The sequence below is a fragment of the Pieris rapae genome, chromosome Z, assembly GCF_905147795.1.
Source record: "Pieris rapae chromosome Z, ilPieRapa1.1, whole genome shotgun sequence".
Taxonomy (NCBI): domain Eukaryota; kingdom Metazoa; phylum Arthropoda; class Insecta; order Lepidoptera; family Pieridae; genus Pieris; species Pieris rapae.
This window is the reverse complement of record NC_059534.1, coordinates 5968345-5990618: the sequence shown is the minus strand read 5'-3', so window position 1 is coordinate 5990618 and position 22274 is coordinate 5968345. Positions and strand designations below refer to the sequence as shown.

Here is a 22274-nt window from a genome sequence, read left to right as displayed (position 1 = left end):
TAAAAATTTAATTTACAAAAATTATATAATAATAATTTTTATCATATTTAGTATCAACATGATTACTATAATGTCGAACTGTAATGATGCAATTGCGATGTCTAAATAACTAAAAACGTAATAAAGAACGACCGAATCTCAAATCCCACGACGTTTTTCATTACAGACAGACTCAAAATACGAACACACTTTCCTATAAAAAGTATAACCAACTATACTAATGCTAATGTTGCTAGTTGTGGAAAATTGCTTTCCGGTCATATACATAAATGAGAGAGAGAGATGAGATAAGGAAACAATGTAACTAGGTTAATCAAGTGAACTACCAATTAAATAATAATAACAAGCAATTAATGCTTTTTATAATATCAGGTCGATTTCACCATAACTAAAGAACGCCAGGACCGATTTTAAGTGTTTGTACTTTAAAAATAAATAAAAACAACAAAATATTTTTAGATTTTTTTATTAGGCATCTAACGGAATTTTTAAATTTTGGATAAGTGTGGTCTTCAAGTGGGTCAAACCCTTCCATTGTATTGTTTGAATCTTCACTCATTTCGTCGTCCGAATAGTTTGAGCTTCCATCGTCACTTCTAGGATCAATTATAAATTTGTCTTACCATCTATATACTTACTTATATATTTTGTACCCCATGCTTCTCTAAATATCTCTTACAGACGTTTTACTGTATTTGAAATCGATATCAGTTTTCAATGCAAGCCAAAGCTCATGAACGGTCAGAATTTTTTTTGACGACATAAAATGAGTGTATCTTATGCACACATATAGCACACTTATCAAAATCGGCTATTTCCAAAAAAGATTTCTCGGTTTCTATTTTTTCCTGGGGTTACAATTTTAGACGTTGAAGATTCAACTTTATTACCTTCTTGAGTTATTTGAGTGTCACTGCGTTCAGAAATACCTGAAACACACACACATGTATGAATATCCAACAATATACCAATATAACAAAAATACCCCATACAGGGGCAAAATACCACGCAATGGTCACCCCAAAAATTATCTGTCAAGAAAGCAAACAAAGCTCGTACTTCAGAAAATGGAACAATTGGCCCCGTATTGTCCCGTTCTGCTTCACAAGAACGTTTCAACTTTAGAACAATCTCTCGGCCAGCACTTTTGGCATGATGATTTTGATCAATAAATTCGAATAAAAACACAAGACACTCAAAACGCTTTCTTCATCTGTCACAACAACAACATGGCGGCCTCGGATTAGTTCAAATTTTGGCCGCGCGCAGACTAACTGGCGCGCACTTTACCGCTGTAGTGACTGTACACTGTTCCAAAACTTCCAAATTCCACTAGACAGAGTAGGCTTAATAAACTAGGGTTTCCAGTTCCCCACTTCCTATTACATTAGTAAATTCTTTTATTATTATTCACAGAGCATCTTTGTTTATAGAGAAAGTAGAAACTATAAATTGAAAGTACATATAGGTTAATTATATACTTATTAAAACTATTATATATTATAAACGAGACCAGTTTTCATGCACCAAATCATTCTACACTTGTGGTAAATATTTTCACTCTTTACATTGTTATCTACAAAGCTTCATTAGTTAATAACACTAATGTGCTGACAATCTTGCCATCACTCAGAAATACCGCGATTAAAGTTTGCTTAATTAAATGGAAAAAAATATTTGTATATATACCTTCATTAATTTTTAATCTTGGTTTGTTTTTTTTAGTTGCGCATACTCAATGATGATTTGGACAGTCATTCCCGAAATATAAATATCACAAACCTGCCACCGTGTAAAGTGTAAACAGTTCATCCGGATTCCCACCTCGAAATCAAAATGAAAATTACCGTGACCACGCTTAAAGACGACATCTTTATTCTGGATGTTTCTGAAGATCTGGAACTAGAAAACTTTAAGGCTTTTTGCGAAATTGAATCTGGATTTCCAGCGAAAGAAATCAACCTAAATTTTAATGGAAAACCTTTACTTGACGACAAGAAGTCGCTCAAAGAACTTGGCGTGAATGATGGAGACATTATGATTTTAATTCATCTGGTACAATCGGCTTCTAATTTAAATAATCGAGATGCCAACCAAGGTAAATATTAAATTCTTTTCAATAATAATAAAATTGCTTCGTCATTTCTCTTTGTCACATGTGTCATTGAGTGTTGTTTTATCATAATTTCACATCCATACTCTGTACTATAAACAATTAAAAATATGTAATTTGACAATATGGATAAAACCATTATTTTATGTCAAAAAAATTATGAATTTTAATTAGTTTCAATTAATATTACTATTTCTCCCTATCAGCTATCCCATCAAATTTGCCAAATCTAGACTTCAGTAGCATCAGAATCCCATCCGGTGCTGGCACATCAATGGCTTCAAGAGCAACGCCTGTAGAAGAGGACCCTCGGGTTATAAGAGAAATGTTCTTGGCAAACCCAAATGAAATTGCCTTACTCAAACAAAACAACCCTGCTTTAGCTGATGCTCTCTTGAGTGGAAATCTTGGTAAGTCCAATCCAAAAAAAAAAACAATGATTGATGTTTAAAACATGTTTTAACTAACCCCTTTTCACAGACACATTTGCTTCTGTTCTGCGTGAACAAATAGCGGCAAGGACAGAACGGCAACAACAACGAATTAGGTGTGTAACTAGACAGTTCTTTCTTTCTTACCCTTACACAAAACTATTTATTTTTAAATCTTATAATTAGTATTTAAAGTTGTAAAAAAAAGCTATAATATTTTCAGAATGATGAACTCAGATCCATTTGATACTGAAGCTCAACGGATGATTGCTGAAGAGATAAGGCAAAAAAACATAGAAGCAAATATGGAAGCGGCCATGGAATATAATCCAGAGACATTTGGAACAGTTGTCATGTTGTATATCAATTGCCATGTAAATGGGTAAGTGAAAAACATAGTAATATTTTATATATACCATTTAACCAGTGTGTATTACAATGCCACATAATTTAAACAATGTTTAAATTAAATAATGTAAACAATGGCTGCACTGAGACAAAACAGAAATATACAATGTGAACTCTAATATATAATGCTGATAATTATTTTTTGGCATTATAGGTATTGAGATATGGAAAGAAATATTGTTTTATTATTTCATAAGAAGTCGATAACATATAGATAATTAATAATAACAGCATAACAACAGTCTAAATAAGAGGTTAACACAGGCAAAGTAATCACAACAAAGAAGTTAAAAATCAAATTAAAACTTTTTTGTTTCCATTGAAACATTATGCCAAACATAAACCAAGGTAAAAGAACTTGCTGCTTCATTTGTTATAATTTTCTCCACCTGAGAAAGTAGCTGCAAACAGTAGGTGCTTAATAAGTTACTAATATTACAAGCTTTATAATGAATATTGACATATTGCGGTTTTTATTAAGGTATCATGTAAAAAAGCAAACCAACCAAAGTCAAGTAATTTTGATGTTTTAGGTTCTTGATGTTAAATAGACAGATATTATATCGAACTCCCACTGTATATAAGTAAATGAACACTACATTGAAGACTTCTTATATATCTTCACAAGAGTTGCTAGCTATATTGTTTGTTATGGATAGATAGATTTAGGAATATAAGTTTAATTTTTTAATGTTTTTATCTAGAATAGTTGGTGTGGGATTTTGGAATTCTATTGTATTAGTAATTACTGTTAAGATAGAAAAATTTAGTGAAATAAATAAATAAAAAAAAAAATAAAAATAAAAAAATCTTATCAGATATCTATTACTATAGAATGTAACATAATTACAACATATGTATAGAGCGAAACTTTTGATACCTTATAAAGTGTTATAATTGTAATTGCATCCCAAAAATATTGCATGGTTAATTACTGTCACTGTATATAGTTTCATGGCTGTTTTGAATAGCAAATGTTTAAATAATTGTTTTAGATTCCCAGTAAAAGCTTTCATTGATTCTGGCGCACAAACTACAATAATGTCCTCTGCTTGTGCTGAACGATGCAATATAATACGTCTTGTTGACACAAGGTAAGTAGTCGAAAGGAAATTATTTACTAGTATTTCATGTTTGACTTGTTATATCTATCCTGTTCATAAAAATATGATCAAATCCTTGCTTGCTTAAATATTTGCTCATAACTACTATATGCTTACTTAGAGATCTACTCTTGATAAACTACTATTAAATATGGTTGAGCTCATTGTGTCCTTTATAAGTATATAAATAATTTTAATATTATTAAATATATATCTATTATCATAAACAAAACAATATATACAACAGCTCATTCCTTTGATTATGAGTAAATTTATCTGTTTAGTGCATTAACCTTAAAATCTGTAAAGCAAGATATTTTTCAATAAAAATGCACTCAGTCTAAATATAGTTATTCTGTATCACCTTCAGCATTCTTTTGAATGTTTTGGCATCTTATGTATAATTATTCATGCCAATTCTATAAAGAGTTTTAAATGAAACATTTTATGTAATTTACATGTTCTTGTCTAATATCGAATACAACTGCATATTGGGATTGTATTGAGCTTTATGCATCTTAATTTTCAGATGGGCTGGCATAGCAAAAGGTGTTGGTGTCCAAAGAATTATAGGACGTATCCACATGGTCCAAATGAGAATTGAAAAAGACTTCCTGACTACATCGTTTTCTGTATTAGAAGAACAGCCAATGGATATGCTCCTTGGACTCGATATGCTTAAGCGGCATCAGGTATGTTTATCTAAATCTAAATTTTTCTATAACTATCTATATATGCATTTATTAATTAAAATCTTTTAGACTGTGTGACTAATAATGTTTTTTTTTTATTCTTGAATATATAATTAAAAAATATATTTTAATTAAGTTTTTTTTTGTAGTGTAATATAGATTTGAAGAGAAATGTACTTGTTATTGGTACGACTGGTACGGAAACGCCGTTCCTGTCTGAATCCGAACTACCAGAGTGTGCGCAACTGGTTTCTGAAGACGAAATTGTCAACCAATCATGTCGCGATCAACAGGACCGCGAAAGAAAGGAGGCAGCTGAGAAATCCAAACAAGGTGGGAGAGGAAAAAAACGAAATATTTAAAATTCTAATGGACTATAAACAATTTACATAAATCGATAAAAACAGTAAAATATATCATTTATACATTTGATTTGGTCATGGGCTCTTTATTTTTTTTATATATATTTTAAGCATCGGATTTTAAGGCTGTTAAATTGTTAAAATAAAAAAAATGCGTGGTCTCCATTGGGTAGCGTAGTCATTTTTGCTTTTACAGTCAAAATCTATTATAACTATATCGAAGGGTCTACTCATATTTGGTTGTAACGTTTATGAGAACAGAAAGTGGAATGAAATTTAAATAAACAGTCAAAGGCTAGGCAAGTAATGAAACATTAACATCCAAGTCATTTGCCTAGCTATTTGATAAACTGACATCTTCCAGGCCGCTAGTTAAACGGCGCCGTTTGTTTAAAAGGCTAGGCTGGTAATGGAACGGCTAGTTCAGCTAGTTGGCTGCGACATATATGAGCTATATGTCTCTATATATATATATACCTTATGTCTTAAATGTTTCATATTGGAACCGAGTAGCGATATTAACAGTTTTACGTGAAGTTGCAGTGTATATGATTAAAATTTCACGCACGCGAAAGGTAATTAACAGATAGTGATTAATACCGCGTATCTATTGAAGTAGAAAGTAATGATAATCTAGCGGTTTTTACTTAAATATCTCGTATATAATCCATTGTATATATTATATTAATCAATATGTCGAATTAAAAATATTGCATGTATTAGACGATAGTTTATTTGCAGAAAAGCTAATAGTTTTTTTACTGTAATACATACTTATGTGGTTAAGTTGAAATAGAGTAATACGTCTGTATATGAGAAGTTTGTGTTGGAGTTAGCCGTCTTATTTATAAACGGATAAAGCTCAGTAGTTTTTTGTCAAGTGGCAAATTGCCAGGAGATTTAACAATTATGAAAACGGAATATTTTATTACTGACTTGTTCGTTTATGAATAGGAGGTTTACGCTATTATACATAAAATATACAACTACTATAAAATAATACTAATGGCTGTTATTTTACTAAATATTTACAGAAGCAAAACAAATCCAAAGATCGACTTCTAGTAGTTCGCCATCAACAAGTCCAAGAGTTGGTATGTTCACGCAGATTATAACACTAAATGTTTAAAATAATTAGCGATATTTTGTCCTAAATTTTGATATAACGTGTTATTTTGTCACGATGTTACCCTTAACCGTACAGGCAATTGATAAATGCGGACGTAGAAAACTGGTCAATATTTATTTCTAGTCATTATAGCGGATGTTATTTTTCAGGTCTGAGTGACCCAAGTCAAACGATCCTACCCACAGACACATTTCGCGAGACTGATGTTGAGGAAATAGTCAACCTCGGTTTTACTAGACAGCAGGTATATAATATTTATATAGTCATTATGTGATCATTAGGCTATTGATATATTTGGTATATAAGTATCTATATTTTTAATGTTTTTTTTATATTTATGAGTATCTTACTGTTCTTACCTATTCGATATAGTATGTCGTTTTGAAAATCTACGCCTAAGATATAAACAAATTATTCACTTTAAACCAGCTAGCAAAAATACTGGATTATTATAGTATCATTTGTTAGTACTAGTGGTCTAGGTGAAATACTATTTCAATTAAAATATCTTTTAAAACAAAGACAGCAATACGAATTCTTATTAAGATAACTTTTTTATTACTACATCTGCTCGAGAAATATGGCATATCTTTTATTAAGGTTATGAAAACTTATGCAACGAAATAATGACATTAAGTTTTTATATCTCATACGAAATGTTAGTGGCTTAACTGTAATTAAAAGAATGAATTGTCATATTATTTTCATTGTATGGTATGGTTTTATAGCAGGATATTGTCACTTTATTAAAAATAAGTATGCTTACTATAACAGTTGTATTTTTTTTTCTAGGTTATAGTAGAACTTCGTCGATTCAACGGAGACAAAACACAAGCTACTGTGGCACTGTTCGCTAAGTCTCTGAAATTTTGACCGACGTCACTTAATGAAATGAAAAACATAATTAAGACTTATTTTAAAAGGCTTCAGAAAGCTGTGGTGTGTCCTCTAATTACTATTAGAAAATATTGTTTAATGCCTTTAAACTCACTGTCTTGGTTAGTTTACTTGGTATTTGGCCGGGGATAAAGTTTATAGATCTGCTGATCTATATCTATATATAGTATATACATACATATATATATATTCATGCATATATATATATATGTGTATATATATATATATATTATATTCATATATATCAATATTTTTTTTATTTTTTACAAGGGCTTGTATTACAAACTTATTTTAGATATTTTTATCGCCCCGTCACATAATCACCGGGACGCTTGATTTATGTTGAGGTAATACTAAAAAATATTTCCCCGATTTTTTAAAAGAATAGATTTATTCATAATTGTATAGAAACGAGAAATTAGATATCAAAATATTTGAGTTTTAGTGTTCGTAGGTTTTGGGTATGCATAAGGCATAAGGATTTTAAAGTCAAAAAATGCATGACTTAGTATATAAGTTTATATGTTTTATTTCTTTTGAAAATATCAAGTCTCACATAAGCATGGTATTTAGTTAAGTTTTATAATGCTAAAAAATTTGGCTGTCTTCGTAGCCCACATATTGTTTATACCTTAAATAATATCCTAGGTTGTTTTAGTTTTCACAGTGACCAAAAACAATTAACTAACATTGTTAGTTCAGTACTGTGCAAAGTAATACCACTAGCTTAAGTTACTATACCTAAAAACAGGTTTGTTTTTTAAAGTTCATATTATTTTAAAATTTTATCAATATATAAAAAAGTGATTTTTATCACTATAACCTCATAGTAACAATAACAACACTGATTAATGTTGTCAAGACTAATTTTAATAAATATTTTGTTCAGCTTTGAGTGTTTCAATTATACGCCTTTGAATTCGAATAAAGTAAGCTGGGAATTGTAAAAAGAAGTACTTTTTACAACTATTTGATGCTAACAACTTCTATTATTTTTATCTGTATTGGGGTGCTGTAGACGCTCTTGACGGGTCACCGGCATACCTAAGACGCAATAAGTTATTGCCTATAATTTAAAATAAAAATATTGAAATTAAAATAAAATAGAAAATTGTGTGCCGGCAGTTAGTTATATTAAGGGCCTGTTTCACAATGTCCGGATAAGTTCCTAATAAGCTATTTGTTACTTATTGGTAGGATAAATAGTATTTTTGCGTTTCACGACTGTCAGATAGCGCTATACGACATGAAATGTGAAGTATCTTATTTGGAACTTTTATCTTTCGAATAATTTATGTGTTGCATAGATATTTGACACTTTATCCATACATTGTGAAACAGGCCCTTATTCTCATTAGTTAATTTTATATCATACATATGTACTATTGGCCACTTGGTTTGTAGAATAATATTCAAAAGTTGATTAAAATGTTTTTATTTATTACAATGTATAACAAATTGCCACATTTATTATCATAAATATTGGTATATTAACGCTGACTTGATTTTACATTACGCAGTGTTTATTATATGGAAGTATATCGTATATGGAGTTATATAATTTATACAAAAATTATAAAAAAAATCTTACTTAACCGTAACACTCTTAGCCCACGAAAAAGAGATACAATTTCACTCTAGTTCCGTCACAATTTTTATAAAACTACGCTTATCATAAATATAAATATGTTACAATTTATATAGTTGATTAAATATTTCTTATCAAACAAAGAATATCATAAATAAATATCACGACGCTACAACCGGCATTAACAATCGCCAAAAATATAAACAACAGGACGGCGCTTTAAACACCCAGCCCTTTTTACGTAATTAGACAATTTCGTCTGCCTCTAGTCCGTTAGTTACAAGTTTACTAGACATAGCTGTTAGAATGTCAGTAAGCCTCGCAAATCTTTGGTTGGGTGTGGTTAAAGCACCTCTTTCGCCCCACAAAAAGTTTATATGAAATTCTGTACGAAATAATTCGAGCAGAGAAGGATCCAACGTGGAACCAAGGGAAGACAATTCTTGTACCACAGTTCTGGCGTTTCTTTTAAACATTTCGACTTGGTTCGGGAAATGGCGCGCTGCATCGAGGTGAGCTGCGGATGCGTTGAAATCAAATTCTAAAGTGTTCATAAGACTTCCTGGAAATGTATCGTCTGCTTGTAAGAGACCACCGCTATCCCCATCTGTAATATACAGTGTAAATATTTTTAAAATTAAATAAACCGTGCTCTAAAAAAGAGTAGTAGTAGTAGTAGTTTTTAGTAATTATTTGATTAGCTATCTCTATCATCTGAGCGTGTCTTGTTAATCTTATATTTTGCCTTAGAAGGCTGCATTGCATTGTTTAATTGTATACCTACCTACAATTTGTAAATAGATGATTGTGCTATATACTTACCGAATATATGAAAACATAAAATTGGTGGTACAACGTATGGCGTTGTTGTGTTTGGAGGTAGTGGGTTGTTTCCTTCATTCATGCTTTTAAAGCATGGTCGTAATTTTGCTTCAAACATAAAAGCATTGTCAGTATAAACACGTCTCAAAATATTCCAAGCCGTTTCTAATCGCTCCACCTGCATGCAATGTAATACGCGTTAATTATAACCCAAATTGTTACAGCTAAATATACCAACGGATTTTGTAAATTGATTGTACCTGATGCATGCATAATCCAAACATGATTGCGGAAAACCCATACAGGTTTCCCAAAGCAGTTTTAGTCTCGATTGCTAACAAAATCCAATCGTTTATAATATCAGCTCTCTGGCGATCTGTTTGACACGTAAGTATAGTCACGGCAACAAGAAGTCGGAATGTTTCGACTCTGAAAACAATGAACTCATGAGAACAAAACTGTTAACGAATTTATATTTGATTTGTACGAAAAGTAATTGCACCTTTCAATTATATCCAGGCGTAAATTTCGCCCTTGTGGCAAAAAGCATAATTCAAGACCCGATGCTGTTTTATTCAAACCCTCGACCTGAACCGCGTCGTCTAATAGAAAATGTAAATCGATCTTGGTTAAGTGGTTCGCTAAAATGCGGGGCCCGGATGTTCTCAAGAGTAATTTTATTGTATGCAATGTTTCTGACTCTAAAGGCTTGTTTAAGCTTGGTGATATTATTTGAGACTGGAAATTTTCGAGATTAATCCGAGATTCAACGGCGTAGTCCAAATTTTCTAATTGAAGTAATTTCGCTTCTGTCAAATCGTAATCAAAATGTTGTTTCATTGTTGGAGTCGTTGCGTTATAATCAGAATCCACTCTGGATTTATTTGGATCACTGTGAGCAGAACTTTGTGTGGAATCTCCAGAACCATTACCTGAATCAGACCCTGATACTTGGTAGAATCTTTGTAACTCCAAACGCCTATCATCAGCTTTGGGCCCATCATATCTAGCAGGCTTAGCGGGAGGACTAGTTGGAAGATTTGCATCCCATGTATTAGAACATGACTCGCTTGAAAATTTCACTAAATGCTTATTAGTTTGTATAACGCCATCGGCGCTTGCACTCTTGCCATGATTGATGTGTTGAGTCATGTCGATAGGTGTAAGAGAATGAGAGCGTTGCTTTTTAAAAGGTACTCGTAATTGCATTCCTGGTTTCGATGCAAAATGACTGTATAAACTGTATGGATTTCCATAGTTACTTTCTCCAACTGGAGACACAATTGGATTTGAATCTTCGTTTGTAATGTACGTTGTTAAAGGCACTATTCTGTTTGCTGGATATTGAATTCTAGCTCCAGAAGCAGCTGATATCGGCTTTCCTGACCCAACGTAAGAAGTTATCAAGTCAGCGACGGTATCGTATGCTTCATCTTCAAACTGATATTGATATCTTTCATATACAGTTTCTGGATGGACTACAATCTAAACAAAAGTAATTATATTAAATTAAAAAATATATATATATTTTTATCACAAAATTATTGTTTAATCATACCCTTTGTATGACGAAATGTAGATGTTGGCCATTGGATCTACAACTAAGGACATAGTTATCGGGTTGTGACGAGGAGTCTCTGACCAAAAACTCTCTATCTTGCTGCAGCAAATTTTCTGCCGCTGTTCGACTTAAGGCGCCGTGGTACCAAGCATGAGAGATAATTTGATCAGAAGGTAAAGAGAGTTCCCATTCTAACAAACCCGACGTTGTCATTGTATCCTAAAAATACGATACATAGTCAAACTTATTTATTTTTGCAATGCATGAAAATGACAATAACTTTTTATAAGATATGAGCATTTTATTTAAATAATAATACATCATAAAATAAAATTTGTTTTCGCATTCGCCGCGATTTTTATAATAATAATTGTAAACTAAAGACTTATTGTGCATTATTATAGTAGGCGCTTTAGTTATTCCATAATATTAAAAAAAGAAAGTAAGTACATACCATTATTACTGCGGACTTATTATTTTTTTAATATGTTTTGAATAGGACACCTAGACTCGCTCGAGACTCACTATGCGCACGGACCCTGCCCGGGAATTGTAAAAATCAATAAGTTCGCGGCACCCTTTCCTGCTTTATGTTGGTAGTTAGTATTTACTTTACGGGGGATCTTCAGTGTCCACAGAGTTAGATACAGATTGAAAATTGTGCAGAATGTTTTTGAATACATATTAAACTTATTTGTAATCATTCTTATCTTACGGCACATACGTTCAATTTTATTATATTATATTAAATTTTCTCAGTTATCGAATTATTTATTTTCAATATACGCTAGTAAAAATACGCCATTTAAATTATAATCTTAAAAAAGGAATCGTTGTCTATGATTAGGTGCAATATTGCACTTTAGTCGAAAAACAAGGTTTTGCTTCAGAATCGCTGATCCCAGTGAATGGAATGGATCTTGATCATATATTGAAGTGAGTGTTTTTATTACTAAATATTTTTTTCTGGAGTAAAGATTTTTAACAAATTATTTCTACCTATGTGTAAACACATAGTAATTTTTTAAAATATTTAATTTATATTTTTAAGTGTAGGTTATTATTATTATATCCTCTTTTTCTTCTACTTTTAACTGCGTGAACTGAAAACACTTTGATTTAATACAATAAAACGTAGCATTAAAATTTGTAAATTTCTTTTTTCATTAATTATTTTTCAACAAATATAAAAACTAAGTTGCATACTTAACTCGAAAACAAAGCAAAAATATAAGTTGTTTTCCTGTTCATTTTCATGCATTTTACGCATATTGCACAGAAAAGATATAAAGTGTTTCTGTGGCGAGGATTTGTTGTCGCCTTTCATTTAATTCTAGGTACATAACGCATGACCTAGGCACGTACCTGGAACTTAAGTATTGATTATTGAGCACTCGTTGCCCATAGCAACGTGGGCGTTTACCAACAGGAGGTCGGGTTGCGAGGGGTGTGGGTGGAAACTGTTCGTAGTTTTCAATGAAATAGTTTCATCTCGTTCGTCATATCATTTAGACTGATTTAATAATGTCATTCTTTTTTAGTTGGCCGTCAACTCCTGAGGAAGAAAACTTCCTAAATGCGATCCTGGAGTCGTTGATTAAATACACCGATGATGGGGTTCGCTACCTCGACGCCGAGGCCGTTGTAACGGTTGTGCATCGCATCTGGGCTTGACAAGGACTGATAACGGGTCCAATCAACTCTGACAACGCAGGCAGCAGCAGCAATAACAGCAGCAACAATAACGGCGGCAGCAACCACAACCCGGATAATAGTGCCCCGGACTCGACCAATGGACCTTCCACGTCCAAAGGGGCCTCTTCTTCGGCAAAATAATAAAGGAATCTGTTTAGATATGCTTGTACTCTTCTTTGCTTACTCCGCTCTATTAGAAATCTGTCACGATTTGAATTAGATTCAAAATATTACTTCTAAAATATATAGTTAAATGTGAAAAGGTGTTTTTTTAGCCCTTTGAAATAAATCGGTATTTAGGGAATATTCAATTCATTATGTGTGAAAGTCCTTTGTGTAAGTCATCGATTTGTTTTTACAGTGTGCATGTACAATACAGTGTTCTTATTTATTGGCTTGTATAACTATGAATTTCTATTACTATTATCAATAAATCCCAATGAAGTTTAAACTTTAAAGGAAGTAATTATCAAAGAGTGTTTTGACCATACTGAAAACAAACAAAAAAGTAAAGACAATTGAGGTAATGTAATTCCTTGTTTATGAAAAATATATTAAACATCCTTCATTGATTAACATTGTGGTAACATGCTTTCAGTCCAACAAAGTGCAATAATGTGTAGAAGCACTTGGTTAGTTGCGTTAATATTTTTTTTATTAATTCACAATAATAATTGCTATGAAAAAAGTAAGTTCATTTTAATTGGATCAAAATAATGAGTTCAAGTTATTTATTTAATTAATCCTTTGCAGCTCTTCGCAAGATTGTGCGAAATCAATCGAAGATGATTCAGACACCATTCAGCGACAGCTTTTCGGGAAATAATAGTCATTACCGCTTAAAGGATTCATTAATGGTCCCAGGCTATTCTCAGGTTAAAGCTATGGTACATAAAAACATTCAAAGACCAAAAATCTCCGCAGTAATATCAACAGTGGAGATAGGCCATAATATTCTAAACAAACCGACGTTTTCACGGCTAAAACTAGGTAAATATAATGAGCAAACTGAACAACGAATGATAAGGAATACAATTTCTAATACTACCAATCCCGTTGTACATAACACAAATGTTTTGTTCTCCGACCATAATTCGGAGCCGGCTGTTAAGAATTTTACTCAGTCAGAAGAAGTACTTTTAGAAGAAATTAATAAGATACCAGCTGTTCCGTTTTTTCAAACGAAAATTAAAATAGGTTCTCAGGATACTTTTAACGAAATATCTTCAATATTTACTAATGATACTGCTGATACTGCTGATATTCCCAATACGTCTAATCAACCTTCTGCTACGATGCTTGAACGTAATGAATATGTAAGTGATTTAGTTAATCAAGAAATTCCAAAAGAAGAATTCACTGAAGCAGTTATTAATTACAATGCCTCCCTATTGAGGACTTGTGCTGATTTACTAGTATCTAAATCTGATATTAACGCCCAAGAAAAATTTCTTGAACTGGATGTTGAAGTAAGTTGTTTATAATTTTTCACCTATTCTCTTTTTAAATATAATATATAAATACTAAATTCTATTTTTATTTTACAGCCACCATGGTTAAAAAATGAAAAGTTTTGGAATAATATATACAATAATAGATATGAGTTCCTTATGAGAAATCCAGATTGGCCCTCTCTTAAGGTAAGTATTTATAATATAGAAGTGCCTTTCTTTTAAGAAATAAAGATTTTGTAAAACAAGCAAAGGGAATATAGCTTCTGACTGCCCAATCGCAAGTCTTTGTTTATACTACTGTATTTTTTATTTTCTGAATATTTTATATGGTTTTCTTAAATTTTACAGGTTATTCTTATTCCTCGAACGCATGTTGACACAATTTGGCTAAAACCTTTTGAAACGTCACACAATGAAAGTGTACAGAAAATTATTACAAATGTAATAAAAAAACTACAATTTTATCCAAATCTTACATTCACTTGGAATGAAGTGTCACACTTGAGTTACTGGTGGAAGAATGCATCACAAAAGAGACGTGTGGTTAGTGACATATTTGTGTTGTATTTCCTATGAGTTTCTTTTTTTTTTTTTTGAATGGAATCTCGCTGTTGGCCTTAAGGCTTGAACAGTGCTCAAATCGGTCAACTAGCCCTAGTTTAAATTAAATTGTTGGAAGAACTGTCGCTCATATGCATTTGAAAAATATATATATTGTGGGTTGAAGCCTACTGTATCGATTGATAAAATCCAAAAAGATAAAAGCAATACCAATTTCCCAAAAAAAAATTTACCATCGAACCGTAGATTAGACATAAATTACAAATTCGCTCCAAAACGGTTTATGCGATTTATTTTAATCTTACACGTATTATTAGATATAGCATATATTATTATTTTGATTAAAAAAAATTTGTATTAATTCGTTTCCTGGGCATGGAAAGTAATAAAAGGTAAATAAACTCAAGCGCAATGGGCTTCCCTCCGCAATTTCACACCCGCGAGCCCTGCATGCGGCTTGTCTTCAGTCCACCTCAACGCTTTGCGACGGGAGGACTACGCTTGTGTGTCGAAGCCAATAATAATTAAATATTTGCGTATTTTAGTTTTTACCCGCGGATTTTTTTAGAAATGCCAAAATATAAAAAGAAATATCAAGTGAGGCGAGGACATGAACTTCGGAAATTATTGTATGTTATAAGTATATGTATATAAGTACCTATCCAAACAAAACTCAAATTTAGAGTTGTCAAGTTTCAAGTGCAACTTGTACAACCAAGTAAAATAAGTTGCTGAACCTGATACCTGATGGAATCTGAAAGTGGGTACTGGATCTCGAGGATGGTAAGCAGTAGACATACCGTCATTGAGCTCGTTGTAATCAGCTCAGCGAGACGATACTAGAAATGTGACTAAATGAACCTGATGATGGACTCCGAAGGTGGGTACTGGGTCTCGAGGATGGCAAGCAGTAAACATACCGTCATTGAGCTCGTTGTAATCAGCTCAGCGAGATGATACTAGAAATGTGACTATATGAACCTGATGATGGACTCCGAAGGTGGGTACAGAGTCTCGAGGATGATAAGCATTAGACATACCATCGTTGAGCTCGTTGTAATCAGCTTAGCGAAACGATACTAGAAATGTGACTATATGAACCTGATGATGGACTCCGAAGGTGGATACTGAGTCTCGAGGATGGTGAACAGTAGACATACCGTCATTGAGCTCGTTGTAATCAGCTCAGCGAGACGATACAAGAAATTTGACTATATGAACCTGATAATGGTCTCCGAAGGTGGGGACCGGATCTCGAGGATGGTAAGCAGTAGACATGCCGTCATTGAGCTCGTTGTAATCAGCTCAGCAAGACGATACTAGAAATGTGACTATATGAACCTGATGATGAACTCCGAAGGTGGGTACTGGATCTCGAGGATGGTAAGCAGTAGACATACCGTCATTGAGCTCGTTGTAATCAGCTTAGCGAAACGATACTAGAAATGTGACTATATGAACCTGATGATGGACTCCGAAGGTGGATACTGAGTCTCGAGGATGGTAAACAGTAGACAAACCGTCATTGAGCTCGTTGTAATCAGCTCAGCGAGACGATACAAGAAATTTTACTATATGAACGTGATAATGGTCTCCGAAGGTGGGGACCGGATCTCGAGGATGGTAAACAGTAGACATACCGTCATTGAGCTCGTTGTAATCAGCTCAGCGAGACGATACAAGAAATTTGACTATATGAACCTGATAATGGTCTCCGAAGGTGGGGACCGGATCTCGAGGATGGTAAGCAGTAGACATGCCGTCATTGAGCTCGTTGTAATCAGCTCAGCAAGACGATACTAGAAATGTGACTATATGAACCTGATGATGAACTCCGAAGGTGGGTACTGGATCTCGAGGATGGTAAGCAGTAGACATACCGTCATTGAGCTCGTTGTAATCAGCTTAGCGAAACGATACTAGAAATGTGACTATATGAACCTGATGATGGACTCCGAAGGTGGATACTGAGTCTCGAGGATGGTAAACAGTAGACAAACCGTCATTGAGCTCGTTGTAATCAGCTCAGCGAGACGATACAAGAAATTTTACTATATGAACGTGATAATGGTCTCCGAAGGTGGGGACCGGATCTCGAGGATGGTAAACAGTAGACATACCGTCATTGAGCTCGTTGTAATCAGCTCAGCGAGACGATACAAGAAATTTGACTATATGAACCTGATAATGGTCTCCGAAGGTGGGGACCGGATCTCGAGGATGGTAAGCAGTAGACATGCCGTCATTGAGCTCGTTGTAATCAGCTCAGCGAGACGATACTAGAAATGTGTTATATGAACCTGATGGTGGACTCCGAAGGTGGGTACTGGGTCTGATTGACTCTGATTTCATTTTCGGGCTTAGATATAACATGCTGCACTCGTAGGTTTCAGAACCAAGAAAAATATTTAAAATTTCAACTGGAAGACGAATCGTTGAAATTGATTATTTTTTCAATAAACTCAAAGAAATATAGTGGTATTATAGTAAATATTACCTAATATTTATTTAATATTAAATATTAATAAGTTCATATAGTCACATTTCTAGTATCGTCTCGCTAAGCTGATTACAACGAGCTCAATGATGGTATGTCTACTGCTTACCATCCTCGAGATCCAGTACTCACCTTCGGAGTCCATTATCAGGTTCATATAACACATTTCTAGTATCGTCTCGCTAAGCTGATTACAACGAGCTCAATGACGGTATGTCTGCTGCTTACCATCCTCGAGATCCAGTACCCACCTTCGGAATCCATTATCAGGTTCATATAGTCACATTTCTAGTATCGTCTCGCTGAGCTGATTACAAGGAGCTCAATGAGGTTTGTCTACTGCTTACCATCCTCGAGACCCAGTACCCACCTTCGGAGTCCATCATCAGGTTCATATAGTCACATTTCTTGTATCGTCTCGCTGAGCTGATTACAACGAGCTCAATGACGGTATGTCTACTGCTTACCATCCTCGAGGCCGAGTACCCACCTTCGGAGTCCATCATCAGGTTCATATACTCACATTTCTAGTATCGTTTCGCTGAGCTGATTACAACGAGCTCAATGACGGTATGTCTACTGCTTACCATCCTCGAGACCTAGTACCCACCTTCGGAGTCCATCATCACGTTCATATAGTCACATTTCTTGTATCGTCTCGCTGAGCTGATTACAACGAGCTCAATGACGGTATGTCTGCTGCTTACCATCCTCGAGATCCACTACTCACCTTCGGAGTCCATCATCAGGTTCATATAGTCACATTTCTAGTATCGTTTCGCTGAGCTGATTACAACGAGCTCAATGACGGTATGTCTACTGCTTACCATCCTCGAGACCTAGTACCCACCTTCGGAGTCCATCATCACGTTCATATAGTCACATTTCTTGTATCGTCTCGCTGAGCTGATTACAACGAGCTCAATGACGGTATGTCTGCTGCTTACCATCCTCGAGATCCACTACTCACCTTCGGAGTCCATCATCAGGTTCATATAGTCACATTTCTTGTATCGTCTCGCTGAGCTGATTACAACGAGCTCAATGACGGTATGTCTGCTGCTTACCATCCTCGAGATCCACTACTCACCTTCGGAGTCCATCATCAGGTTCATATAGTCACATTTCTAGTATCGTTTCGCTGAGCTGATTACAACGAGCTCAATGACGGTATGTCTACTGCTTACCATCCTCGAGATCCAGTACCAACCATCAGAGTCCATCGTCAGCTGATGATGATGACTCGGTTTCGGTATTTTAGCAATACTGACATTAAAAAGTTTTAACCTCAGAACGAATTAAACATGTAAAAAAATCATGTATGTACTAGTTAAATAATTGGCAGCCACCATTTTTTCTAGACCAATATTTATTTGTAAATTTTTATATTTAGCTAATAATTGGTTTCGTATTCACGTAGTTTTGTTAGACTATTCACTATTTTGTTAGACTAGATGGCGTTAGTAAATTATTGTTTGTAGTAGAGGTCAAATCCTCAAAGTCATCGGCGTATGTTAGAGTCTTAAGGGCCTTTACAGCTCAGCACGGGCTGTTTGGCGAGCTTAGCTCAGCTCAATATTTAAACAGATTGTTGTTTTTTTATTAGAGTCTGCGTCGACTAATTAGGGAAGGCCGGCTTGAAATCACAACAGGGGGTTGGGTGGAAACCGATGAAGCTACCTCGAGCTTATTTGGCATTTTACATCAATTTACAGAGGGTTAGTGTTCTATTATTGATTTTTTTATTATGTTATTATTGCATATAAAGTATGTATATAAAGTACTCAAATAAAAGGTAGAATTTTACTAAATTTTCTATAGCGACATATTTGCATATACGATGGTACGAACGTTATAGGTACTGGTAGGGTATTTTTTTTTAATGTTTATAATGAAGGTACAAACTGCTACGGGCATCGTCGGAGCAGACCTATTTTAGTTTCCATTGAAATTTAAAGTATATTTATATATTTTTATTTTTCAGGGCATCAATGGTTAGATCAGTTTATAAAATATAAACCAAAGGTAGCTTGGCTCAGTAATAGTGTGACTCATAGTCCTACTTTTCCATATATATTGTCAGCGATTGGAATTTCAGAGATGGTTTTTACAAAAATCCACTTTGCTTTAGAAGAATATTTTGCTGAGTTTCAATATAGTGATTTTATCTGGCTACAGAACTGGGACAACGATAAAAAGACTCAAACCGATATCAATTTATCTCTAAACAAAATTGGAATTGATCGATATCCTAAGCATGCTGTACTAACACATTTCATACAATTTAACTCTGATGGCTTTAAGGCTTGTGGTCCCGACAGTAAAATATGCAACGAGGACTATAACTTCGCAAACAAAGTCACTGATGTTAACCCATATAATATTAAAGACAAGGCTGAATCATTATTGCAGCAATACTCTAAAAGTGGTACACTATCTCCTCATAACATTATTATTGCTCCAATTGGAGGACCCCTGCATTTTGAAAGTCAAACAGAATTTGATTATCAATATAATAATTATTTAAATATTGCAGACTTTATCAATGTTAATCAAAATATTTACAAGGCTACGGTACAGTTTGGTACGCCTTCTGATTATTTTACAACTGTTACTAAGAGGCACAAATCCTTCCCCACAATATCTGGTGATTTTATGAACTTTGCTGAAATAATTAAAACACGTCCAGCGTATTGGACAGGCTTTTTTACATCACGGCCTATGGTGAAAATTTTGCTAAGGCGACTTCAAGCTACATTGCGTTCCACAGAAATTTTATTCTCACTTACTTCTTCATTAAATGCATTTAGAAGTTATAATAAATCAGAATTGATCAGTAAACTTAGAAGGGTAAGAGAAACTGTAGCTCGATTACAGGATAAAAACGTTGTCAGTGGAACTTTATCTTCAAAAATACTTAATTACTTATACAATTTGATCTTGATAACAGTAAAAGATTGTTGGTATATTCAAGAAGTTGCAGCTAGTCTACTCAGCACTAAACCCGATCAAAATGAAAAGTATCTAACAAAATATGTCTATAAAGAAGGGGAATTTATTTCTTCGTTTAAATCAATTGAACCAGGAGATCAACTTTATGTTTTTAATTCATTTACTCATGAAAGAACTGAAGTTGTTGAATTATTGACGCGGCACACCAATATTCGTATGGTTGACCATAATAAAAAAGATGTGCCCATACAAATTAATCCTGTTTGGAAGTATAGTTCTACACAAAACGTCCTACGGATAAACAACCATTTCTTTAAAGTTGTTTTTATAGTTAGAGTACCTTCTATGACATTGAAGCTTTATAAATTTAAGGAAGCATTTGATATATCAAATAGTTTACCTATAGTTTACTGTACGTCATGTGTTGAGGATTCTATGAGAACGAATAGTCCGTTTAGTATGCAACCAATAGAACCAGGAGACATACAAATTGAAAATTACAAATTAAGACTTATATTTGATGAATTTACTGGATTTTTAAAAAGTGTAATCGAAAAGGGAACCGGCACTGAAAAACAAGTCGTTATTAATTATGGAGCATTCAGAAGTTCCGATTTTAACTCTGGAATATATCTTTTTAATACAAATGTTACAAAACCAATTTACGATATATTAAAACCATATAAAAGTGATCTTAAACCTAAAATTATTATCATCGTGTCGGGTAATGTTATAACAGATATTACATCCATTTACGGGAATCTCTTGCAGCATAGCATTAGAATATGTAATAGTATTAACAACCCATTATCGAGTGCAATACGAGTCGAAAGCAAAGTGGATTTTGATGTTTCACCAAATAATAGAGATTTAGAAATGTTTATGTTAGTGCAAACTGATATCGAAAATGGTAATCCGGCAGAAATACATATTGACAATAATGGTTTTCAATTCACTTCACATAAGTTTAATACTTCTCGCAGAATAGAGTCAAATATGCTTCCTTTAACAAACATGGCCTTTATACAAGATGAAAAGAATAGACTATCTATCGTAACTGATCACGCTCAAGGTGTAACCGCCTTACAGGAAGGGCAAATACTGGTCATGTTAGATAGAAGAGTATTGTTTAATGATGGTCGTGGAGTTAATGAGGGTTTAGCTGACAATAGGGTCACTAACCACGTTCATTATATTTTGCTAGAGAATCTAGTGCATCATGACGACCCGTCGGATAATTTATCTACAAAATCAAAACTTATTTTACCTAGTTTATTGGGCATTCAAACAGCAAATATTTTGACATATCCTTTAGATATTTTTTTTATCGACAAGCGTCATAGTGACTCCTGTCACTATGTTTTTCTTCCTCTAATTAGAAGTACCTTTCCCTGCGATGTGTTTGTTCTTAATTTCAGAATGTTTTTAGGGATTAAGAGCTCTTCAGATTCTGCTCTTTTAACTTTACATAGGCAAAGTTATACGTGTCAAGTAGAATCCTCCGATTATTTTTACTGTAGCAGAAACACAAGTTTTAATATAGAGAAAGTTTTTCAACACACACATGCAGCCTTTCACACCAATTTAGTTGGCACTAATAAGGGTATTCCTATCACTGAGATAAACAATAAAAATTTTCCTTCGATGGAATTGATGTCATTAAAAATTAATTTTAATTAATTTAGTGTCTTTTTTGTGTATTGATCCATTGACATACCACATTATTTATACTTTTATTTTATATATGACTAGGTCGATAACAGGTTCTGCTAAGCTCAACAAAAATAAAAAAAGTTTGTAATACATAATAATACAGTATTGTAATAAATTTGACGTTTGTGTTATGCAGTGTAACGTCAAGTTTTTTTTTAAATTAAATAACAAACTTAAAGTGTATCTTTATTTCTTACAAATTATTTTTTAAAGAACTTCTACTTTATGAATATTTTTTATGTAAATAAATATGAGGCTGGCTGTATGTTGTACAACAGGCGTTTGAATGGTCTGTT

General features: G+C 33.5%; 3 protein-coding genes and 1 long non-coding RNA gene across 5 annotated transcripts; 3 read left to right on the top strand and 1 right to left on the bottom strand.

The window, feature by feature from the left end:
* The first annotated feature begins 1411 nt into the window (after positions 1–1411).
* On the top strand, positions 1412–8025 carry LOC110999443 (protein DDI1 homolog 2). Of its 2 annotated transcripts, none has more exons than XM_022268492.2 (11): positions 1412–1547; positions 1726–2098; positions 2320–2523; positions 2594–2660; positions 2768–2926; positions 3948–4046; positions 4585–4747; positions 4897–5080; positions 6144–6203; positions 6388–6482; positions 7031–8025. In XM_022268492.2, the coding sequence occupies exons 2-11, from the start codon at positions 1837–1839 to the stop codon at positions 7109–7111; spliced, it is 1374 nt and encodes a 457-aa protein (XP_022124184.1). In that variant the 5' UTR covers positions 1412–1547; positions 1726–1836; the 3' UTR covers positions 7112–8025. The 2 variants fall into 2 exon arrangements, with proteins under 2 accessions (XP_022124184.1, XP_022124194.1); XM_022268502.2 differs by lacking the exon at positions 1412–1547 and adding an exon at positions 1631–1649.
* Positions 8026–8619: 594 nt separating this feature from the next.
* Positions 8620–11646, bottom strand: LOC111000913 (breast cancer anti-estrogen resistance protein 3 homolog). Its single transcript, XM_022270520.2, has 6 exons — positions 11561–11646; positions 11104–11325; positions 10048–11030; positions 9806–9974; positions 9546–9723; positions 8620–9330 (listed from the first exon to the last, which is right to left on the bottom strand). The coding sequence occupies exons 1-6, from the start codon at positions 11561–11563 to the stop codon at positions 8969–8971; spliced, it is 1917 nt and encodes a 638-aa protein (XP_022126212.1). The 5' UTR covers positions 11564–11646; the 3' UTR covers positions 8620–8968.
* LOC111000921 lies at positions 10926–13063 on the top strand. The gene is made up of 4 exons (XR_002600456.2): positions 10926–11040; positions 11125–11279; positions 11606–12042; positions 12648–13063. It is a non-coding gene; the product is annotated as an uncharacterized LOC111000921 (long non-coding RNA).
* A 55-nt stretch (positions 13064–13118) lies between these two features.
* On the top strand, positions 13119–21972 carry LOC111000225 (alpha-mannosidase 2-like). The gene is made up of 6 exons (XM_022269604.2): positions 13119–13137; positions 13555–14270; positions 14349–14441; positions 14604–14798; positions 18920–19031; positions 19298–21972. The coding sequence occupies exons 1-6, from the start codon at positions 13119–13121 to the stop codon at positions 21943–21945; spliced, it is 3783 nt and encodes a 1260-aa protein (XP_022125296.2). The 3' UTR covers positions 21946–21972.
* Positions 21973–22274: the final 302 nt, after the last annotated feature.

What these genes read in the sequence shown, in the direction of transcription:
- LOC110999443 (XM_022268492.2), top strand. Translation starts at nt 1,837, where the DNA reads ATGAAAATTACCGTGACCACGCTTAAAGACGACATCTTTATTCTGGAT. An exon ending in ATATGCTTAAGCGGCATCAG is followed by an intron (nt 4,748 to 4,896) that starts GTATGTTTATCT and finishes TTTTTTTTGTAG; the next exon opens with TGTAATATAGATTTGAAGAG. An exon ending in ATCAACAAGTCCAAGAGTTG is followed by an intron (nt 6,204 to 6,387) that starts GTATGTTCACGC and finishes GTTATTTTTCAG; the next exon opens with GTCTGAGTGACCCAAGTCAA.
- LOC111000913 (XM_022270520.2), bottom strand. An exon ending in CGCCTGGATATAATTGAAAG is followed by an intron (nt 9,975 to 10,047) that starts GTGCAATTACTT and finishes CATTGTTTTCAG; the next exon opens with AGTCGAAACATTCCGACTTC. An exon ending in TTTATGTTTTCATATATTCG is followed by an intron (nt 9,331 to 9,545) that starts GTAAGTATATAG and finishes TGTATATTACAG; the next exon opens with ATGGGGATAGCGGTGGTCTC.
- LOC111000225 (XM_022269604.2), top strand. An exon ending in TTCTTGAACTGGATGTTGAA is followed by an intron (nt 14,271 to 14,348) that starts GTAAGTTGTTTA and finishes TTTATTTTACAG; the next exon opens with CCACCATGGTTAAAAAATGA. An exon ending in CATCACAAAAGAGACGTGTG is followed by an intron (nt 14,799 to 18,919) that starts GTTAGTGACATA and finishes TTTTTTTATTAG; the next exon opens with AGTCTGCGTCGACTAATTAG.